Source organism: Saccostrea echinata, unplaced genomic scaffold (genome assembly GCF_033153115.1).
Source record: "Saccostrea echinata isolate AGI-Se365-2 ecotype Australia unplaced genomic scaffold, CSIRO_AGI_Sech_v1 ptg000022l, whole genome shotgun sequence".
NCBI classification, from domain to species: Eukaryota; Metazoa; Mollusca; class Bivalvia; order Ostreida; family Ostreidae; genus Saccostrea; species Saccostrea echinata.
The window spans coordinates 12514954-12538494 of NW_026889771.1; the positions used below are offsets into that span (position 1 = coordinate 12514954).

Genomic DNA, 23541 nt, shown 5'->3' on the forward strand with positions numbered 1-23541 from the left:
TGTGGTATTTTTCCCATAAATAATCAAAAATCAAAATCAAAGTAATAAGCACCTCTTTGATATACATGTATGTACAATTGATCTGCAAAATAAGTACTACTTCCTTGAAAACTGTAGGTGGAGTTATCCGGACAAATGATTTACCCTATACATATTTTGATAAAAAAGCAAAAAAGAAGACTAAGTTCATCAACTGATGTTTTTCTCATAAAGTATCAAAAATCAAAATCCAAGTATAGTTCATATAAAAAGGTTCCTATCTTGAAAACTGTAGAATGAGTTATCAAGACAAATGATGTACCCTAAATATGCAATATTTTGTACAAAAAATTAAGCTCAACAACTTTTTTTTCCTTCATAAATTATCAAAAATTAAAATCCAAGTAATATTCACATCTCTGATATACGTACAATTTATCTGCCCAATAAAAAAGTTCCAATCTTGAAACCTGTAGGAGGAGTCATCTGGACAGATGATGTACCGTTTCGGCAGCCATCCGCCATTTTCGCCATCTCAATTATAAACGGATTTCACCCCCCCCCCCCCACAAAAAACAAAACAAAACAAAACGTTAAAACGTTATTAAAGAAGAAATAAATTGCCCCCCCCCCCCAAAAAAAAAGAAGTCATGAAATCCATAGGAAAGTAAATTTTCAACAAGTTTTTAATGCGGAATATATTGACTTCCATATCACTTATACATTAATTTAGCCGTCTTATCTACGTTACATGTAGTGTAACTGGGATGTCTACCACTTAAGGTAGACTAGATTGACATTCTTGACCCCCCCCCTCCTCTCTCCATTCATCATTTGAGATCCGCCTTTCTTTGAATCTGCGCCTGCATTATGAATACAATTTTCCATATCAATGTTAACAAGTGAATCTTTCAACTTTTGCAAAACTTTTACATGCACACATTTCAAATAAATGTCGCCATTTTCTCACGCTCTTCACGTGCACAAGCTTCACAAGTTTACACATTTAGCTGTTATCATGTTAAATGCAAGAATCTTATAAAATCGTACTTTTTACAGTGTTCTTGTAACGGTCAGCCCTGTAAAGGATCAATTGAATATCAATATAAACTGATAGATGAAGATATGTTACCAACCAGAAGTCTTTGACGAGACTGTAGTTCTATTGGTGTGTATTTTTAATAAAGAATCTTAGAATAATCTAGTATATCTTAGTATAGTTTACTTGTGTAAAAAGTCAAATTCGACCAAATATATAGGAGGAGAGGTCCAAGGGTTGAAACAGTCACCCGAGTATCATAAAACCTTGTAAAGGTTCCATGGAATGGCAATATAAAACGAAACAAACTAAACTGACGGATGTAGATACGTTGCTCAAAAACAAGAGAGACGGTACGATCAAGGATCAATAAAATAGTTAGTCTGGTAATCAGAAGCAACCCGGAAAGTAGATCTATTTACTTGCCTCTGCCAGTGCTTACTATATGCTCTAGCTCTATCACTATTCACTAAACTTAGCAACACAATATTCGTTTCACATTGTAAAGTGCAACCCCAGCACACTACCCATACATTGCCCTTTCTTGGTTTTCGAATAACATTTAATTAAGGAATAACTGTCTTATTTTTTGGATTCATGATGTGATCAATCGAGTGGCTTGCGTGATAATTTGCATAAACGCCGAAGGCGTTTATGCATAAAATTATCACGCAAGCCAATCGATTGATCATCGTCATGAATCCAAAAAATAAGACAGTTATTCCTTATATTTACATGCTCCTGATTCTGCAAATTCCCGTGCTAATAGCCCCGCTTCTGTCTCTATTTGTCCCGCCCCGCACGTGATTTTTTTTTAACCGCTCCTATCGATGAACCAGTAGATTTATGTAGAAATAAAGTATTTTTACAATTTGTAATTTTATCTCGGACAAAGACATTGAAAATGTAAATATTGTAAATTAAAAGGCGTCGTTGTCTCATATTATTTCATTCATCTATTATTTTTCAAGTCTACCTGGCCATTAAAGACTAAAGGAATCATTTTGAACTATACAATAGTATAAAGTATATATAGTATATTAGAATTTTGATGCTTTTGGGCCCACTAGTGAGGCCAAAGGAAGGCAGAAACTACGAAATTAAGATTTTTTGTTCCCCTTTGCCCATAGATCCTACATACCCAAATTGGTTGGAATTAATTCAGCGGTTCCAGAGAAAATGGTTAAATGTAAACGGACGACGACGGAAAAAACAGATAGCAATAGGTCATCTGGGTGACTAAGGTGACTTTAAAAACGTAAAATCAAACCAAGTTGTCTTTTTGTAAAATTTTAATTTATTAATAGTATAAAAACATCATTAAAAGCATCAACAGCAAAATAGTCCTCTGTCTGTCTCTCTCTCTCTCACACACAATGTAAATATTTCACCACACAAAATCACTATGTACTATTACATGCACCATGAAATTCATTAAATTGCACATATCACATTAAATGTTGATTTGATTTTCCACAAATCACAGTGTCTTGTTCTGGCAACAATTATTAATGATTTTCCGTCAGCCAAAACTTTCAGTTTACTTTCCTTGGAAATTACCCGGAAATCCTTGGTTTTGCGTGTTTCCTTGGATCGTTCCCTGTTGGCCTCTGGGACTTGGATTAAACTGCATGTTCTGTGTGTTTGACGTTGAGAACTGATTTGCCCCAGCTGTGTTCTGAATGTTAGATCTTGGGATAAAGGGGTTGTTCCAGTTTGATGCATCGGATAATCCTATTGTGCAACAGGCGATGGGGGCTCCAGCGTTTCCGGTCTGTAGACTCATGGGATTTCCACCTCTTCCTAAATCATCCCGACCTTCGTGTAACTATAAAAAATGTATAGATAATGATAAGCTAGTATTATTGCTTCTCTCTCTCTCTTTCGGTAGCTTTACTTTAATGCTATCCATATCCATTCATGATCAGTAATGAACTTAACAAAAACAGGTAAATCAAAAAGAGTAGTAATAATATATATGATGTTTATCTATCTAGCTTATCACAAATTTTGAATCTATGAATCACAAATTTATTGTGTAAGTTGGACTCTCTAAGCATGACGATTATCAATTTTAAAATGGGAACCAATTCATTGATTTATAATTTATCATAAGAAACTTCGTTTTCGGCTTTTTTATTTTTAATGAAATATTTATTAGCTGTTCATGAACAATTTTTTATTTTCACTCCAAATATTAGTCTACTGATGCTAAATAGTCATAACACCAAATTTTCTATTTTAATAAAAATTTGTGGGAAGACACTTCGCATTCTCTTTTTGTTACCCTTCCTGTACATTTATATGACTTAAGAATATAAAATCGTGACTAGAATCGTAAGCAGCTACAAAAGGTAAAATCTTTTAGGACACCACCTTGAATCCCCACTCTTTCGTTTACATCAATATACTGATTTTATTTAATTGATAAAAAATATGTATCGTAACACTGATGACACGTTTCTCCAAAACAAACATACTAGATCAACACGCGGTACCCTGGGGCAACACTTAACTTCCGTTTGGACAAGTTCTATCAAAGCGTCATCAACAGCGTTACATTGCTTGTTACGAATATTTATATAACGTTGTGTTTTATACTGATTGGATACTAACCACGATGGCCCGTCCAACGATCCCTAAGTCTCCGGCTAGAGTCATCAGTGGTAACGTCAGCTGAGCATCAATGACTCCCGCGTTTGATTGCCGCAGATTTCCCATATCACCTTCATGGCTATTTCCACTGAAAAATGCAAATACAGAACGTCATCATGTGTCGAGAGTGATCAAAATCTCAAATTTATATCATATTGACTTGCAATTGAAATCTCACATACAGTATTTGAACTTAATATTGAAAAATATTCTTTTTAATAAACACACGATTTCACATGCTTAATGATATATCTAAGATATTGTAATTCTTTTATGTAAAAAGAACCTGACAAAACAGAACCCCTTGCAGAACGCCAACGATTTCAATAAAGTAATTAACTTACGTTCCAAGATTATTGGGAGATCCATGGAATGAAAATGAGTCTGAATCATAGTGAGGTCCAGCAGCGTAACATCCTCTACCGAGATCGCCATATTCATGCACGTGAATTCCATGTTCTGTGTCGCTCATAAGACTTGGAGGAAGACCCACCACCTGAACACGTACCTGACAGGGACCACCTGTTATCTGTAATGTCAAATAAAGATTTGATGGTCAGAGATTTTCAGAAAATAAGATTTTAGCGTAATATGGAAAAAAATATGTCAAAATAAGTAGATGGAAATAAAAGTCTTATATTACCAGTTGTCTAATATCCACACGGCCTCTGACATTCGAACCAGTCTCATTAAAATAGCAGGTTCCATAGATAAAATTATTTCCCGACACCACTGTTCCGGTTCCAGGCCTTCTCCCAGGTCCTGCATTTTTAAAGAAATTGAGTTTTTTTTCATTAGGAAAAGGTCTTTTAAGTTATATATAAGTTATATAAGTGTATATATGTTGTATCTTTATTTTTATATATTTCATCGAGTAGGGGAGGGGCATATCCACTTGGAGGATAAACTTACCAAAGGGAAATCCTCCTGGCCTTACTGGGTTGTTTGGTCCATTGGGGAAAAATCCCGGGCCATTATTTGAAGGAAAACCTCCAGCATTTGGTAAAACATTTGGTCCGTTTGGGGGAAATCCTTGATTATTTGGCGGAAACCCTTGGTTGGGACCTGCATTTGGAGGAAAACCAACTGGAAATCCTCCTTGTCCTGCAGGAAGAAATTGTCCGAATATAGTATTCACGTTGCAAATAGCAAATATTACAGTAACGGCTAGAGCATTCATCTTGTGTAATTAGTTTTCAGTAAGAATTAATATCCACTATTTCGTGTCACAATGTATAGTCCAAACAAGTTCCTTAATATTTCGTGTCTACTACTGATGTCCTTGATGATAAATGGCCACTTCTCGGGTGTATCTTTCAATATAAGTCGGCAGGTGGGTATATCTTTAATGCGTCAGTGAATTCCTTAAAATAAGGGAAGTCCTCTAACTGGCGTAACGATACTGATGACGGATTGGTTCTACATCTGTGTTACGTGAGTCATGTGTCACCCTGCATGGTATTTTTCGTGTGCAAGGGCTTGTCCCACACACTGAAAAGGTGTTGGTCACGTAAACTGGCTGTTATAATTATAAAAGTTCTCATAACATCTTCCGGAATAAAGAATTTATGAATGACACACATGTATGCAACTGAATAAGAAGTAGGGAATTCTTAGGGGTGGGTGGTACAGTTTGTTAATACATTCTATTCCAATACGTTTATCAATGCATGATAATCAATGATGAATCATTTTTGTTTGTGTTGCTTATGGTATAGGAATTACGTGTTTTTTGTTTGTTTGTTTTTCTTCATATTGGCTTATGGTCGAACTGATCCCATAGAACTGTATATATACCGATGATCATGATAATCGATATACCACTAGTATGGCAATGGCTCACATCTTGCAATTCTATAAAAATATTGACTTATTCAGTTTATTACAAGTTTCAATTTTATAACAATTTTAGGATCATACATTATACATGTAATTAGAAATTTACTTAAATAAATAATAAAATAAAATAATTATTCCGGAATCAATACCGTAAGTATTTGAGTATTAAAATCATACAAAGCTCTCCAGTTTGGGGAGATAAAATTAGACCATCCTCAAAAGAAGCTTTCTCGAGTTTTCGGATCGAAAATGTCAACAGATTCCCCACCGAAAACTGTTGCTTATTTCCTTGATCCAGATGTTGGAAACTTTCATTATGGTAACATAGAAATTAGCTTTTGTAAACACACAATACATCTTAGTTTCTAAGGACGCAGTGATAAGGTTGCAGGTGTTTAAAATCTTAAGAACTAGTCCGAAATATCTGACGTTTTCCAGGCTTTTTTCGCAATTTTGATATTCTACGTGCCAGGAAAACGTCAGAACCGGCGCCATTACAAAAGCTGGAAATTTCGCCGTCTCCAACCGGAGATGATTTTCGATACTTGCAAACTGAATTAAATGCCAAACTTACAATTTATCAATAGCACAATGCTTCTAGTACTCACCAATATCGATGAAAAGAAAATATCACTCTACATTTCGATACAAGTCTTGCAAGATCTTAAAATACACGGATTGAAAACAAAACTCGAGGGTCTGATAAAATGTTTTCACCGGACTGTATATTTTATAAACAAACCATGAAAAACGATGTTGGTGAGTACTAAAGGCATTGTTCTATTGTTAAGTTGTGAATTCAGCATTTAATTCGGTCCGCAAGTATCGAAAATCAACCAGAGAATGCTGCTTCCAGTTGGAGGCGGCGAATTTCCAGTTTTCGTAATGGCACCGGTTCTGACGTTTTCCTGGCACGTAAAGTATCAAAATCTTGAAAATGGCCTGGAAAACATCAGATATTTCGGACTACTTGGGAACTTGCAGATTTGAGTTTTACATCATAATTAGACTGTTAGATCTCACGTGTTGCTTTCATTACTCAATGAATTTTACTACGTCAAAATTAGATAATGAAGGCATATTTGATGCAGGAAAGTTGCATTTAAAAAAAAGTCCCAATATTATCACCAAAATTAGGGTTTTAAAATTGGACTGCCATGTATCTAAATGAAGATAACGTCCCATATTTGATCATTTTATTTTCAAGATTATGTAAATCTAACATGAGATAGTTTATTTCGTAAGTGTACTAAACAGGTTGAGACCAGCTCCCAAATGGGATAGAATATCCCACACAGGTTATTATGACCCAAAGAAAAGAACTGTCAGTAAATATCCCAAACATGCTATGTAAATGTTGGCATTATATTTAGCATGAGAAATTCCTAATTATGCTTCCTTGCAAGGGATCAGAATTGCACATACAAAAGACAACTGAAATGTACGCATTCACACCCTGAAACTTTGCGAAAATGGGAGTACAGCAGGTGGACTGTATATCTTTTGTTAATTAATGATAGGAATTTCCATTTTAATGCTTGTTATAGTTAAAAAACACCTTAAATATTTCTACTCACCAAAGAATCACCTTTGCTCTGTCATATTGATGTGCTTGCATAATCATTGAAATACTATCCAATTAGATATTGTTTTATAAAAAAAAATGGGTCAGATTTCCACCCAGATTGTATGGTGGGCAAATACAGGCACAACAACATAATTTTATATTCAAATTTCTAGACTGTCTATGATGCTCTCTTTGACCCAACTTTTGATGTAACATACTTTCTCTTCTTTCCTGACTTTCTTTTCAAGAGTAAAAAATTGTCTTTAGCATTTTCTCTCTAAAGAAATATTAATTCATTTGAATTTTGGATGGGGATATAAAATTCATTATAGATCATACACAAAAACTAAAAATCTATTAAATAGGGGCGAAATTTTGCAAAATACATTAAATAATAACATTTTATTCTTCCTCTTTAAGATTTATATTATTGACAGTGTGAGCTCTAATGGTGCTCCATACTTTTACTTCAAAATTGAAGCGCATCTAAAATAATAATCATTTTCTGATTGGATAATTTGATTTCATGAGAATTCATTGTTTCAAGATGTCTACCAAGGTTGATTGTTGAAGAAAATCGCAGCCACATTTGTCAATTTATGGATATTAATGTCAATTTTCATTATACATTTGAAGGTCATGTGAAGGTATGGGATATTTACTTAAAGCCTGTTTGGTATATTCTATTCCATTTGGGAGATTTGTCCCAACCTGCTAAATATTAAACAGGTACATTTATTATCTTCCGATTGTAAACAGTCATGCATTCATGGCATGGAGAAGTTTTTGGTATGCAGGTTCCAGAATACAGAGTGCTCTTGAACAAATTTTCTGTTGCAATGCAAAAAGTAAACAAACAATTTCCCCCGCAACCTATTCAACTGGAAGAAGCATTCAATTCACACTCGCATCTTTCTGACTTTGGATTAATTCATGCAAGTTTTGCTTACTAAAGGCACCGGTAAGTGCCTCTGTGACAAAAAAGTTGCATAAATCAGCATTGTAAATTTTATAACTTGTTCACCCAATTAAAATATTGCTAGATTCCTATGATTTCATTAGAATTGACATTCTCAAAATTGGCATGACCAAAATGCTTGAAGAGAAATTATCAGGGGTGTGCAATTACCATTGCCCGACGCCCTGGGCAACCAATTTTAAAGGTCGGGCTATCATAAATCTATACTGCGTTAGCCCGTCGGGCTAGTAAATCTAAAATGAAAGTTTAGGTATATTTACGTGGACTGAATTGATGCGTGAATTAACTTTGTTGTAAAATCATAATCTTTAATTCGTTTTAACCTATATGTATTGTGTGTTGCAATCGCCAGACGTTTCAGTGACAATTATAGTCAATGAAAATAGGGAAAAGCACCTGACAATAACAAAGCGCAAACCATTAATTGTTTTATTTATTTCAACTTAAATGTTTTTTTTCACTTTTTTGTTATACTTATACATGTATTGTTTTCGGTAGTTAATAGGCTAGTGACTGGCAACCTCGGGCTAGTAACTTTGTTACTGCCACTAGCCTGACGGGCTAGTAACTAATTTTTGTAATTGCACACCCCTGAATTATGATTAATTCTGTTACTGCAAAAGCATTTCAATTAATTACTCCTCCAAAAGTAGCAGCATCGACCTTCCTCAAATAATGAGGACTTCAAATCATATAAAAAGTATGCTTGATCTGAGTATTACTTTTTCTTTACGAGTTTTTCCATTTTAATTAGAGATATTTGGATTATAGGCTAACAAGTTTAGCCGTGGACTTCTATTGAAACTTTATGAACTCGCATGACTAGTGGAAATATTAGTTAAGTTAAAACCCTTTGACTGCTATACTAGAAGTGTTTGTGTGACATGTATTCTTTTAGTCTTAGTTAAAATATTGTAGTGAAAGGGTCGCAATTCTTTGTTGTTATTGTTTTTGGAAGTTCCTGCTAGAATATTCAAAAAGAAAAGAAGATATATTTTTGTGAATATTATCAGTGAGTTAGCAAACTACTGAAAATGGTATAAATGAAATTTGTCAATTAACAATTCTGTTATCTCCTTTTCACTATAATAGACTTCCAAATTTCATTGTCATTAACTTTCATTGCTGTCTGTCTCACATTACTAAGAGATGTCATAGTTCAATCATATCTCTTGGATCACTTTTCAATTTGAATTTTAGAACCAATATTAGACCTTGTTAATTGATTAGTTTTGTCTCTTACTGTGGTGTGACCTTTATTTATCTTTTTTCCCCGTATATTTGTAGGACCAGGTCATCCCATGAAGCCACATCGCATTGCTTTAACACATTGCCTAGTCTTGCATTATAACCTCCATGAGAAAATGGAAGTATGTATTCAAAGAACTTTATGTAAAGATATATTGAAATATTGTGTTATATTATGAATTTTTTAAGAGTTTAATTCACAGTATATTAATGTGAAGTAAACTAAATTAACACAACAGCTAATGCGATGTAAACTAATGCAAATTAAAATTTTATTTCTACAGTAAGACTATCCAGTAATGCTATTATGACGTCATTTGAAAATCATGTCACATTGTGCAGAGCAAATCTGTTTGACATAATGTCATAGTGTCTGTACACATTTCAGTGATTAACATAACTTTCCTTTGTTTTTCACTAAAAACTAGCGTAGGTTCCTATATCTGACCACCTACATGTGGCATGTGACTTATTTTTGCCATGCATGCGTCAAAATTTAATTCGCGGAGCTAATGCAAAGTAATTTATTGCGCAGTAAATTAATCCGAATTAAACTAATTCGCATTAAATTCCTCTTGTCAACGCAGTTCAAATTTAATTCACAGTAACTTACGTTTAATTCGAATTAAACTCTCCGTGTGAACAGGGCATTAATACAAGTACACATGTTTTGACAGATATACAGGCCCTACAGAGCCTCAGCACATGATATGTGTAGATTTCATTCGGAGGAATACATTGATTTCTTGCAAAGAGTGGCACCAAACAATGTGAGCAATTTCCAAAAACAACTCAGCATGTTCAATGTTGGTGATGACTGGTGAGTATTTTTAAAATGTACCTCTTCTGTCATCTTTTCATTAAAATAAATTTGACCTATGTCTGTAAGTAAGGAAATCATGGAATGAAAATCTGAAATGACCTTAAAAACAAAAATCTATTTAAAAAAAAAAAAAAACAAAAAAAGAATCAAGATATTGAACAAACATTCCTTTGATGTGTCAAGTTGTGCAGCATTATAAGTACTTACATATTCTTTACATCAACTTTATTTTATTTCAGTCCTGTGTTTGAAGGTCTGTATGATTTTTGCTCCATGTACACTGGTGCGTCGTTAGAGGGTGCTGTCAAACTGAACAACAAAGTAAGCCACACATAATAGCCAACCCACAGATAGAATATAGATGAAATATGAAATAAAATACCCTGAATCTTTTACATTTTTAAAAGTAGTCAATGATATTTCCTTGAGTGTCATCTTTCACATCCATGCTTATTTGTCATTTGACATAGAATTCACTCTTGGTTTTGCAGCATTGTGACATTGCTGTTAATTGGTCTGGAGGGCTTCATCATGCCAAGAAGTTCGAGGCCTCTGGTTTCTGTTATGTGAATGACATTGTCATTGCAATATTAGAGCTTCTAAAGTAAGAATTGGACTTCCATTGAAAAGTAAAAGTTTGTGATTTTGCTTTTGGTACACATGGTTCATAAAAATCAGGTTTTATACATTTGTTAGTACGTAGTTTCAGAGAAGCAGCTTTCCTTATCAAATTAAGTAATGATTTACATTAAAAAAATGAAAATAAATGATATACAGTATAATTTTTTTATGCAATACACTTTCAAATGATTTTTATTAGGATATTTGTATTCCATTACTTTATATCACTTTTAACAAAACATTTATTGTACTTACTTATAATTAGTATGTTAGGAATTTTACATTTTGTTTTTGTTTTTTTCTCTTGTAAGGTACCATCCTCGGGTTTTGTATATTGATATTGATATTCACCATGGAGACGGGGTACAGGAAGCCTTCTATCTGACGGACCGAGTCATGACGGTATCATTTCATAAATATGGAAATTACTTCTTCCCTGGGACAGGTAAATCATGCTTTTTTAGATTTAAATGTCAAAAATATCAAGGAAAAGTCTTTAGAGAAATCAAATCAATAGCCAGTAAGATCTAATTAAAATAAGCGCTTTCATCTCCCTTTTTATTTATTTATTGTCACATGTGAAAGACAAATAAATAAATTAGAGTGAGATGAAAGGGCTGTATTAATAAAATTGGAGAATACTAGGTAATCTGTGAAGTGGTAATGTACAAAGCAGAATAAATAAGAAATGGGATGATGTAATTTGTAGGTGATATGTATGAGATTGGAGCAGAGAGTGGCAGACATTACTCTGTTAATGTGCCTTTGAAGGAGGGAATAGATGATCAAAGTATGTACAATGAAATTTAGCATTCTGTTTCAAAAGCTGACAACGTTTTGTCACAAATAATGCAGAAATCTTGAACACATTAATTAAAAAAAAATAACATTACAAAATTTTACCGGTAATTTAATTACATTGATTTCATTTACAAACATAGAGAATAGGAAAAACATGAATCTTCAAAATGAATTCTTATGAGCTGATTGAGCAGTGTTTATACTAGTTAACGATTATGCTTAATTTCATGTTTTCTGCAGCATATATTCAGTTGTTCCAACAAGTAATTAAATCTGTAATGGACTATTATCAACCTACCTGTGTTGTCTTGCAAGTAAGAATTTTTATATCATGAAGAGAGCATTTTCCATGTACTTAAAGAATTAGTCTGTAGAATTTTCCAAAATTGTTAAAAACAAAGATAAAATAATACGATAATACGTATTTATATTATTATTGAAATCTGCAACATAACATGTATCTGAAACTATATCAAATAACCAATATAAATGAAGATTTTATTCCCTGTTTTTATGCCATAACTGATGTACATGTATTTGATTCTAGTGTGGAGCAGACTCCCTGGGAAGTGATCGTTTAGGGTGTTTCAACTTGAGCATAAAAGGCCATGGGTAAGTGTTTCCTTCTGTAATACAGACCTTAAAATAGATGCTGTACAGTGGAGCCTAATTAATCCAGAACCCAAAAAATCCAGATGCTTCACCTTCCAGATGAAATTTGTAGGGAACAATTTATATTTGTATACATACTAAGGATATTATAGTAATCTGGATGCTTCATTAAGCAGACAGTTTGCTCGAGAACAGCATCTGGATAAACAAGGCTCCATGGTATTCAGATGGACTTTCTCACCACTGTCACAAATTTACTGCAAAATTTGATGACAATACTTGCTTATAAAAAGATTATTTCTAACTTCCGAAATACAGAAGGCACAACCTGTTTAAGAAATAAAGAATACCCTTATATACCCATATCCAGTGAGTATGTTCATTTCATGTGCTTTTATTTCTAGTGAATGTGTTAGAATCGTTAAAGAATTCAACATCCCCATGCTGGTTCTAGGAGGAGGGGGTTATACCAAGAGAAATGTTGCTCGGTGCTGGACCCACGAGACTGCAGTCCTCCTAAATGAGGAACTCAATAATGAGATTCCATACAATGGTATGTTGTTGAAACTGTGATCCAAGTTGATAATAGAGGGCTTATTGTTACAAATATTCAATGATATGGATTATATTGGATGTATGAGGTAATATGTTACATGTAGCTGTTAGAGTGATTTTTTTTGGTCTGTCTAAGGAAGAGACCTTTCTCGTCATGAATAAAATGTGTATGTGAGGCAACTTTTGTAAATGATAAAATTACCTGATAAAAATGTGAGGTTTGGTTTAGAACTGTAATAATCAAGGAAGTTTATCCATAATACAGGTATGTAAGTACATTTTTTTCAATAATTTCAGATTATATTCAGTATTTTGCCCCTGATTTCACCCTACACCCTGATGTGTCAATAAAACAGGAGAATCTCAACACAAAACAGGTACATTTTTAACACTCATTCACATGATACAGGAGCACAGGGCTTCCATCATGTATGTCAAAAATATTAATTTTGCTACTGTGAAATCATTTTTGTTATTTTAAATTTCACAAGAATTGATAAAAGCTAGTTTCAGATACATTATCTAGAGTATAGGTAGCTTATGTAAAACATTGAACAACAATCTAGACACATGTACTTAGGTATTTCGGTATCTTGAATACCATGGATATGTCGAAGTGAGTTGGAAAGCCCAACCACATTTTATTATGGTATTTAACCTCGTTAAGTCAAATCCTCAGGTATCTCGAACTTTTTCCTTGGTCCAATAGAGTTTGAGAAAAGTAGGTTTGACTATAATTCATGAAAGATGTAAGGCAACACAAATTCTGTACAGACATTTAATAAGCAGTATTTCTTTAGTTTCAATCCTAATCCCTGTTTTTTGTCATCAACAGTATCTAGACAATGTGAAGATGACAGTAAATGAACACTTAAGGAATTTGATCAACTCCCCAAGTGTCCAGATGCAGGATATTCCTCCAGATCTTCTTAGTCTGGAGAATACTGAGGAACATGATCCAGATATTCGGAATCACCAGGATCAGACAGACAAAAGGTCAGAGGCAGCATAATAAAGTTTTATTTATTTGGATTCAATCAATTTTTTTCTGTTTTTCATGTCAGACCTGAAATCACAATGTGGTCTTTTTTTTTTTTTTTTTTTTTTTTAACACAAAATTATGTTTTCCCATTGGTTTTTCTTCCCATAATGAATGAAAAGGCCTGCTTTTAAAATAGTGAAAAGTACATGTATTCTTATACTCAGATGTTCCCAACTGTCCAGCTCTCTTTTAAAAAAATCACTTCAAGAGTACATGTATTAAAATACTGTAGCAGTTCTTTAGTTCTTTTCGTTCTTTCCAGAATTGAAGCCAATAATGAATTTTTTGATGGGGACCAGGATAATGACAAAGATGGCTTCCTGGATGTCTGACAAACCATAAATATCTGAGAAACATCAGATATCCAAAGACTCTAAGGCAGCAGGCTTAATCTAAATTTGTTGTAGACCAACTATCATCTGCCAACTAAGACTGACAGGCAATTGAATGTAACAGATGGCAGTGACATGCTGATTTTATTGTTGTGAGTGGTTGGACATTGTAGATGAACTTCAGTTTTGACCAAGAATTCTCCAAGGAACAGAAAGACCCTTGATCTGAGATCAGACTTTTTTTCACACAGAATACTAGTAAATTATTGTACTATTAGAAATAATCATGTCATCTTGTTCATCATATTTTCACACACCACACACTGTATACAGGGAAATTTTCACCCTAGTTTTATTTTTGCCCCTTTCACCCCACTCTTAGGTGGGTGAATTTAAAATGGGACGATTCAAAGAACACAGTAGAGTTTCTTAAACAGAACTGTGAATTTAAAATGGGGCAAAATTGTTTGCAAGTGTAAAAGGGCAAAAATAACATGGGGCAAAAATAACCCTGTATACAGTATATCATTTTTAATGTGTTGAATGTAATGTTAAATTTTTGTTTTGTTGTGCTTGTATTATTGAAGTAATTTTTATGTTGCAAAAGAGAAGATTTGTTATGAATCAGGTCATAAATCAGGTAATAAATGTCTGAAATCTCAGCTGTTTTCTCCATCAGTTTTGTAGAGGTAAAGAAATTGCCTATTCATTAATGCTAACAGATATATTTGTTTGAAACTCAAATATGCTACAGTTCATTACATTTTCGTTTTAATGTAACATTTATACCAAATTGCAAAGTGACATAGTATTCCAGTTTCATAAATTTTGAGGGAAACTATGCATCATCTCCGTAAAATACACATAAATAATCACACAATCTTGTATGAAATTTATTTAAAACTAAAGAAGAGTTAGGTGCCCCAATCTATTTGTCCAAGAAGGAAGTGATGGAAGAGTTATTTTTCTTGCAACAAGACTTAAATACCACAGATGTAATGAAAATAAGTTCAAACCAAAAAGGTATAATGTTTGCCTTAAACTCATGTATTTTTGACATTTGTTTTGAAGTTTTTGATATGTTTCGAGGGATGAAATAGTGAAACTATACATAAGCAATTATTAAATTTGGCATTTTATGCACCATGAATTACGCAATTGTACACGTTTTAAATTTCATAAACTCTGCTCTTCTCGCAATCTATTAAAAAAAAAAAAAACTATACAGTTTAATCAATAAAAGATTTATTCAATTTGACAAAAGACTTTGGGTTCATGTACCAAATACTGTCATTCAAAACATAAAATATAGAAAAGGATGGAATTGTAAATAAATAATCTTTGTAGAAGACAGAATACAAGAAAATACTGATGTACAGAATATAGCATTTATATAAATACAACACAAGGCTTAGAAAGTGATCTATGTAAGGTTCATGGTTTAATGTCTATATTCCTGATCATTAACAGATTTTCTATCAAGGAGCCTTGGAATTAAAAGACAATGAAAACTGAATGTATAAAACTTCAAATAGATACTAAAATGAACTCACTAGATGTGAACAAATACAAAATTTGGTAAATTTGTTGTATGCAATGGTTATAAATATATGTATAGGAAGAAAGAAAAATCTTGATTATTTGTAACAACACAAAAAAAATAACATCACAATCTTTCAAAACATGCAAGATTAAGAACTGAATCACAGTCAATGATGAAATATCACAGATCAACAAACAATACATACACGTAAATCGGTGAAAAAAATTATCATAGCACAACAGAAACATTACTATACTGTCACACTACCAAACGGAAGTAATTTTTAATTCTAGTCAAATTATGAGGAAGTTGAAAACACAGACTCAGGAACGTAACGAAAGAATTACATTTTTTCCTTCCAAATGTTGAATTGCACATTTGTTTTTCTAATTATAATCCATATATGCTCAAAATGTGCGACTGATTTGTCATAGAAGCACATCTCTCTATTCTGTGTCAATTTTGAATTTAAGATATGGTATTTTAAGACTCTTTAATTATTATCTAATGAAAGACGCATCCGAAATTGATGTGAAGATAACTGAATCTAATAAAATAATAGAAAGTCTATTATCTATAATGCAGAGCATTTATTAAAGCTTAAACCCAGAGTGCATAAAATCTATAAACCCATTTGGAACCATTCCAGCATTTACAACTCAATATATATTTTCCATCTATATAATCACAAAAAATATGTCGTATAACAATTTTATGCATCTTGTATACTACAAGATTTGGATAGATAAATCTCACTGACTCTAAATATGAATATACAATATATGACCTTCATTATAAAATGATGGCAAAATAATTAAATTTAACTAAAATTAACTTTGCTATTTATAAAGCTGAACATGTATTCCTTTTTACAATAATATCAATATAAGATATAATTTATGTCAACAAAAAAATTGCTACGAATATGATGATGTCATAAGGCGAGAATCATGCGTGGTGGGAGTCAATTTGGCTAACTGCTCTTTTCGACTCAGGGTTAGTTGAATTTTCTGTTGGGTCAGTTCTGCCCGCAGGGCTCGAAGTTCTGTCTCTGCCTGGTTGCGTAGCTGTAAAAGTTTGTGAAGAGAAAATGCACAAATTGAGTAAAGTGCCCCACTATATCTAGTACAATTCTTAAATTGTATGTAATCTGAACTTTTCCTGAACTGATTGTCTTGAGAGTTAATGAATCATGAAAAATTCTAAAATTTGTGTTGATTCAAAGAAACAGAAGGGGAAAAAAGTGTATCTATGGAATTATACAGACTTGCTTGCATATGTTTTCTAGATCCATTAAAAGATCTTTTTTTTTAAATTTAAAATCCCCCCCATTTCTGGAATGAAATTTTTAATTGTATATCAAACTTCTGGGATTCTTCACATTGTTCTTAATTTTTTTTTTAATTATATAAAATATCTGGAAATGGAACAATTTCAAAAAAAATACTGGATACTTTATCATGGAAATTTTCTTCAACATGTGCAGAAACAAATGTGCCACTAATCCATTTCAATGTAGATTATTCTCATTGCTTTTTATGAACAAACTTTAAGGCCTAATCATTATTAAGTTTTCTCATCATGCATTCCACATTTAATATTTTTTTTTAAATATGCATATTCAAAAAATCAACTGATCAAACAGACTTTATGGCCAAATTATTCAATTTCTCATCATGCATTCCTCATTAAAATTTATTGTGTTTTTTTTATACAGCTTCATAGAAAAAAAATGGCATTCAATTTATTCAACTGATCAAATGATAAAATAAATTTAACAAACTTGCAGTCATGCTAGTCATAAATTCTTATTCTGCATGCACAATTTTAAAACTTCTCAGTAAGTATTAATATTCCACCTTGTTTGCATGTTGTCATAAATTAACAATAAAATACATAAAACTAGCAACAAGACAGACTGAGCAAAAGTTTATGTCACCTGACCTTGAAAAATCTATTAATATTGTGAATGCTGTGGCTGGAATTTCGAACAAAATCAGAAAAAAATTTGCACAAGTATGCCAAAAATTACTGCAGCAAGCTGTATATCTGAAGATTAATATTAGTAAAAGCAAACAAAAAGTAAAAATTTAAGTATTATCTATAACATTTTCCCTCATTTACCATACCTAATTATGTTACTGGAAAAACATAATTCCCAACAAATTGCCACAATTCTAATGGTTTAACCAATTTGGTTTTGTGTTTAAGGTATTATGTATAGTTATTGTCATCAAACAGAAATATTATTATTTCCGAACTCTCTACAAGAAGTTTAGATTTGTTTGGGACACAAAACACCACTCCACTATATATTTCTGAATGCCAAAAAAAAAAAAATTACCTCAAAACTACATACAATAAACGTGTACGTCACGAACCAAAAATAAAATCTCAGCCTGGATGTATTTAAAAGAAAAAGAAAAGTTAAAGACCAAAAACAAAAGGAGGAAACAGAATTTCTAGTGATACACGGGATTTTCTTTTCTAACCTCTATTGATATTAATTCATTTGGTCTCCCGGATTTTCTTGGATGGAGCGTAGCTCTCTAGTGTGTCTTTGCTGATAAAAAAGGGAAAATTCAGATCTTATGAAATTTTACGTAGAATTTTTGTACTTTTGTATATTTTGACTTAATGTATATTGTGTTAGTGTGATTAATGAAACAAACACAAGTGACTGGGAAAAAATATTGTTGAGAGAAAAAAAAATGTATAAAGAAATCAATCTCATTAAAATTAGATGTTCTGAATTCACTACCGCTTCTCACAAGTGATAGCGGTTTCAGAACATGTAATTTTAATTAGATTGCGAAGAAATACAACTATGATAAACAAATTTTCTACTTCTGTTGTATAAATAGCTGGTATTAGTCACAATGAATGTTTCATATTTGGGACATTTGCTGTGTGTATTAAGAAGACTGTGACAGAAATACGACTTCACACTCGAACATCACAAATGTGTACATTGACAGTTAACTATTGCCCCTTATTTTATACCTGACAACAACAGCACAAGACAACATTCAAAGTGAACATGTTACAACATACAACATCTAGGTCCTACTTCACAAAGAACATATGTCAAGACCAAAAAATCCTTTAAAAAAATTAAAACTAAGTCAATCTAAAGAACTAATAAAATAACTTTAAAAAAAGAAAGAGAGTTTTTGGTCTTGGCTTTCAGTTCTTTGTAAAACAAGACCCTGTTATATTTACAGCATGCAGCAATAAAATGATGATACAGGAGTAATGGGCAAAATTTAAGCAATTGATATGGGATTCTAAACTGGCATCTTAGTTTTCCAAATCAAAGGGATATAACTGAGGAAAGAAAAGGATAGGTGTAAATTCAGTGCCAGTGAGGGGGGCGGGTCAGGTGACATACCTTCATCTCAGCTGTCAGTTTCATCTTGGCATTCTCGAGTCGTCGCCTCATGTCATCAATTTCATGAGTCAATCTCGTAGCTTGTATTTTATAATTATTCTGCAAAATACAAAACACCAAATAAGAAATATATTCTTTATTTACTTCAAGTCAATAACAGTTGAAGTCAATGATAAAATGACATAAAAGTATTATTAGTAAATGAACATCAAAAAAATTATACAAGCAAGAAATTTATCACAGAACACTTCAAGGATATTATATAACAGGAAAAAAAATCAGTACTCTATTTTACTTGTGCTTTAAACATCTTGACGTGTAAAATTCAAGAGAAACCACTAAGGAATTTTCCCCCACTTGAGGAAAACATGGACATGCAGATAGATGTTTTGTATTTAATAACCAATGATAAATGGCTGTCAGTAACTTGAGAGTTTATACGAGTGACCTTTGGAATCTCAAACATTAATACATCAAAAATAAGAGATTTAATGTCAAAGAGACAGGTGTCCCTCAACTATACATAGAATTTAAAGTCTCAATCATAACCAATTTGTCTCAAAGTTAAGCTGTTGGTCAATCAAAGTTTGAGATACCAAAGATTGACTGTTTATATAGGAAACTAGTAGTAGCTCCAACAAACAGATGAAAACTGAGTCTCCCTATTATACAATACACATATCACAGTATGATAATCATTTCATGTTGACAAATTTGATCGGCTAAGTTTGCGTAAAGGATTTAATATAAAAAAAAATGTTCTCAAATTATATAAAGACAATGCATAGAAAATTTGACACTATGGAATGCATCACATAGAAGACAATTTGTCCCCCCCCCCCCCATCCCACAGGCCAACCAACCAATGTAAGCTAGAATATGTTACATTTTCTGTATTATAATTTAAGCATTGGGTCCTAATTCTAGTACACACTAATACTTCCCTTTTATTTTTTTTAATATACTTACACTGATGTCAAAATTTTAAATGGAGATTAGGGTCATTTTATTCTCTGGCCAGAATAATCTCCCGATTTTAAAGTCTAATTTTAAACTCCTTGACCATGCACTCTTAGATATACTGTTAAATTACAGGTCATTAGCTATTAGCTAACTAACAGCATCTATGCAGTTCTGCCTAGTGAAATACTGATTTGAAACAAATTGCCTTTGCTTAAAGGTAGATGTTAAACATAGAAATGTGGAATATTTGACAAGCAAATAATAAATTCACATACAATATTACAACTTTTCATAGATGGCAAGAGAATGACAAAACTACAGAAACACATGTCAAAGCAAAAAAGCTTTTAAAAAAATTATCAATTTTCTTGTTTTACTAAGTCAGAACTAACACAACAATGAATTCTTCAAAATATGATTTTTTATACAGATTTAAAAATGAAAAAATTATGTATTATACATGTACATGTATTCCAAACCTACTTCTAAAATGATCCCCCATATTGATCTGAATGAAAATCACAGATCACTTTAAAAGTATCCCTATATAGCTTTAGTAGTAGTAATTAGGTCCTCTACCATGCCTGAAAGGCTCAAATCGAACACTTTTACCAGAATTAGCTGGGGAACGGAAATTTGCCCCTCCAGTAGGGGAGCCACTTTTTGGTGTAGAATACTCCGACCCTGATAAGATGGAAGGAGGTTGGTATGAATTGGGACGATTTCCCCTTCCATTTGGAGACCCATTCTTTGCTGAAGGATACCCAAAACCCGATTTTGAGGGAGGTTGGTATGAGTAGGGCCTATAAGCTGAATTTACAGGGCTATGGTAGGCATTAGCCTGATTATAATAACTAGATGGTCGGCTAGACTTTTTAGATTGTGGAGAAATGGGAGGGAGTTTGGGGCTCCCAATTTTGGGAGGGATTACTTGTCCATTGTAATAATTATTAGCATGATACAGTCTGTATTCTTGATAATACTCGGTAGTATTATTCGGCAATGCTCTCTGATACCCTTGTCTGATCAAGCTTTCCTCATAATTTTGATTGTACACCGGTGCCGGTCCTGCATTGCTATAAGAAGCAGGGTAAAACTGTCCTGGTATTTGCTTGTCACCAACCTTTTGGGAAGGTTTCAAGTCGCCCAGTCTGGTGGATTTCTCTTTAGAAGGTCCTTCCAATGTATTCATTAATTTTCTATGAATGATATCTAGTTCATGTCGTAATCTGTTGCACTGCTCTTCCAAGGGTGGCGTCTTTTTCTTTTCTTCAAAATAACGCTTCTTCCATAAATCCCTGGCTACAAGAAAACGGAATAAGGAATTGAAATAGACATTAATAAGGATTATACTGCAAAGGTGAAAGAACTTCTGATACATAAACAATCATGTTGTGTCCTCTAACAATGGCGCTTGTATTTTCTTTGTTCATTGTGTTCCTAATAACAGGTTTTAGATGTAGCTATATTTCGTTCCGTTATCAGACCGATGGATTACTGATTTGTGATACAGAGTTGATTTAAAGCTTTGCACGGCTCATCTTTTACAAAAACTGTTGTATCTTAGATACGATCTGTTACTGTCTATCTTTTATGTTGATTCTTTTCATGATTTAAAGCTTTCTACAATTCCTTATTCATATACACTATCTTTTATACAATTTCTAATTTGTAATACATTTAAATTAAATTTTTTTCTTGCAAAGCCATTCTATATCTGATCAATCTACCCAACTTTGCACTTAAAAATCGATCTCAAACAAAAGTGCTCATTATTTTACCAGCACATTTTTTGGTGGCCTTGGTGGTGGTGTCCCAAGAACAATTTACAGTTAACACCATATAATGGGGGATAAATTTGGAAGCAGCACTATATAATGCATGCATTCTGCTTAAAGACAGTTGTAACTCTACCACCAAAAATGCAGGCCAAAGATTCAATTAATGTGTTCAAAAAGTAGGTTGGAGTTTAAAACTATTGATTCTTCAAAGAAATCTCCTTCTTGAATTAAGCACTTTGAATTTAAATGATATACACATGCATTTTATGCACAAAGAAAAGATATTTTACTCAAATTAGCTGAATATTTGTATTTTGGATTAGAACTGATTAGTTAAATTTTCTACAAGCATACAACATTCACTTTGAAAAATGCCAGAGGGAAAAAAGAATGCTATTATCTATACGATCTCCAAACCTTTTAAGTATCATGTAATTCTGGTATCAGTAATGGATACATTGCATTTTAAATCTATTGTAAAGATGTAGATTTAACATCCTTTGTACTAATGGAAAAATTAATTATTCACAAATATCTGAAATTGTTTAAATTTGCATTAGTATGTGCCTGACTACACACAATTCAAAACTCAAATTCATTACAATAATATTTCCTGCGGGTAAAAATTGATTGCACATGATGCACTCCTTTTCTGCATTGCTACAAATGATTAATCTAAAAATGGGTTCCTGTTCAATAACCAATTTAATTATTATTAAAGTTTTAAACTGCTGTAACTATTGACAATTCAACATTGATCCCATAGAGATATAGATATTAAAATATTGAGTGAAATTAATTCTCATGAGAATATGAACAATTTGGAATGCTAATTGCTATTTAAAACTACAAAAACATCAATATTTTAACCAAAAAACAAACGAAAAAAAAAAAATACACACTTAGAGCAGAAAATGAAATGAAAATAAAATTTAAAGTTCTTATCATTATTTTTACACACTTTGAAGAAATTTTCAGAAAATCGAGATAAAGCTAGATTTCTTCTTTCATTCAGTGGCGACTTCTCATATTCCACACAGTGTCTTTTTACTCATGTCTGGTTATTTTCATCAAATGTTACCTAACTTGGAATATTGGTTTCATTGCAGTGTGTGAGATATTAGTACTTAAGTGTACAATATGAGAAGTTAAAATTCTTTTGTTTACATTTCATGCAGAGGATGCAACCTTACCCTCTATAATATTCATCATGTCTGCAATTTGTCAAAGAAAAGAAAAAAAAATTATTGGCTATTTTAAATTTACCAATCCACTCATTACTTTATGACTGAAAACTTAGGTAAACATAACAAAATATTTACTTATGAAAAGCAGGGGTTGTCTACACTTCCTGTTATGTAAACTTATTTAACAAGAGGCCCTTAGGCCTTAAAGATCACCTGAGTAATACGAGTTTCTTAACACACGAGCAACAAGCTGCATCTGTGACAACTTTTGGATAACATGTGGCATTTATTTGATAGTTTAATACAAAACACATTCACCATCATAATGACTTTTATGATAAAATGCATTTTCATAAGTATAATCGATCCAAGTCACATCTTAGAGCCAGACCTCTGGACCCAGGAGACATAAATTTTAAAATTTATAATCCATCACAGTCATGCAAATGAAGAGTTTGCCTGGTAGATGTACAAGGAGATTTCAATTTTTGCAGTTTTGGTAGCAGGATAACTGCTCATGTTACGGTATTCATAAACAATCTGCATACTAAATGTTTGGGAGTCAAGAACAAATCAAGATTTAT

At 32.6% G+C, this 23541-nt stretch overlaps 3 protein-coding genes across 10 annotated transcripts in view; 1 reads left to right on the forward strand and 2 right to left on the reverse strand.

Annotated features, from left to right (window-relative positions):
- Positions 1–2352: 2352 nt before the first annotated feature.
- On the reverse strand, positions 2353–5248 carry LOC133190432 (uncharacterized). Its single transcript, XM_061326070.1, has 5 exons — positions 4586–5248; positions 4317–4435; positions 4018–4202; positions 3635–3761; positions 2353–2846 (listed from the first exon to the last, which is right to left on the reverse strand). Exons 1-5 carry the CDS (start codon positions 4851–4853, stop codon positions 2559–2561), a joined length of 987 nt encoding a protein of 328 aa, XP_061182054.1. The 5' UTR covers positions 4854–5248; the 3' UTR covers positions 2353–2558.
- Positions 4606–14754, forward strand: LOC133190430 (histone deacetylase 3-like). Of its 2 annotated transcripts, none has more exons than XM_061326068.1 (13): positions 4606–4675; positions 9346–9428; positions 9984–10126; positions 10369–10450; positions 10621–10733; positions 11062–11195; positions 11460–11540; positions 11792–11865; positions 12099–12163; positions 12568–12716; positions 13016–13095; positions 13554–13714; positions 14023–14754. In XM_061326068.1, the coding sequence occupies exons 2-13, from the start codon at positions 9360–9362 to the stop codon at positions 14090–14092; spliced, it is 1221 nt and encodes a 406-aa protein (XP_061182052.1). In that variant the 5' UTR covers positions 4606–4675; positions 9346–9359; the 3' UTR covers positions 14093–14754. The 2 variants fall into 2 exon arrangements, with proteins under 2 accessions (XP_061182052.1, XP_061182051.1); XM_061326067.1 differs by lacking the exon at positions 4606–4675 and adding an exon at positions 5718–5831.
- Positions 14755–15320: 566 nt separating this feature from the next.
- LOC133190428 (spermatogenesis-associated protein 1-like) overlaps positions 15321–23541 on the reverse strand; it is a 41825-nt gene continuing 33604 nt past the window's right edge. For 6 of the 7 annotated variants that reach the window (XM_061326062.1, XM_061326059.1, XM_061326066.1 and 3 more), the window contains 3 exons: positions 21113–21291; positions 19027–19125; positions 15321–16702 (listed from right to left, as the gene is read on the reverse strand). In XM_061326062.1, coding sequence (XP_061182046.1) covers positions 16553–16702; positions 19027–19125; positions 21113–21291 — 428 coding nt within the window. In that variant the 3' untranslated portion in view covers positions 15321–16552. Of the gene's footprint in view, positions 16703–19026; positions 19126–21112; positions 21292–22787; positions 22985–23541 lie in introns of those variants that run through there. The other variant, XM_061326060.1, reaches the window with a different exon arrangement.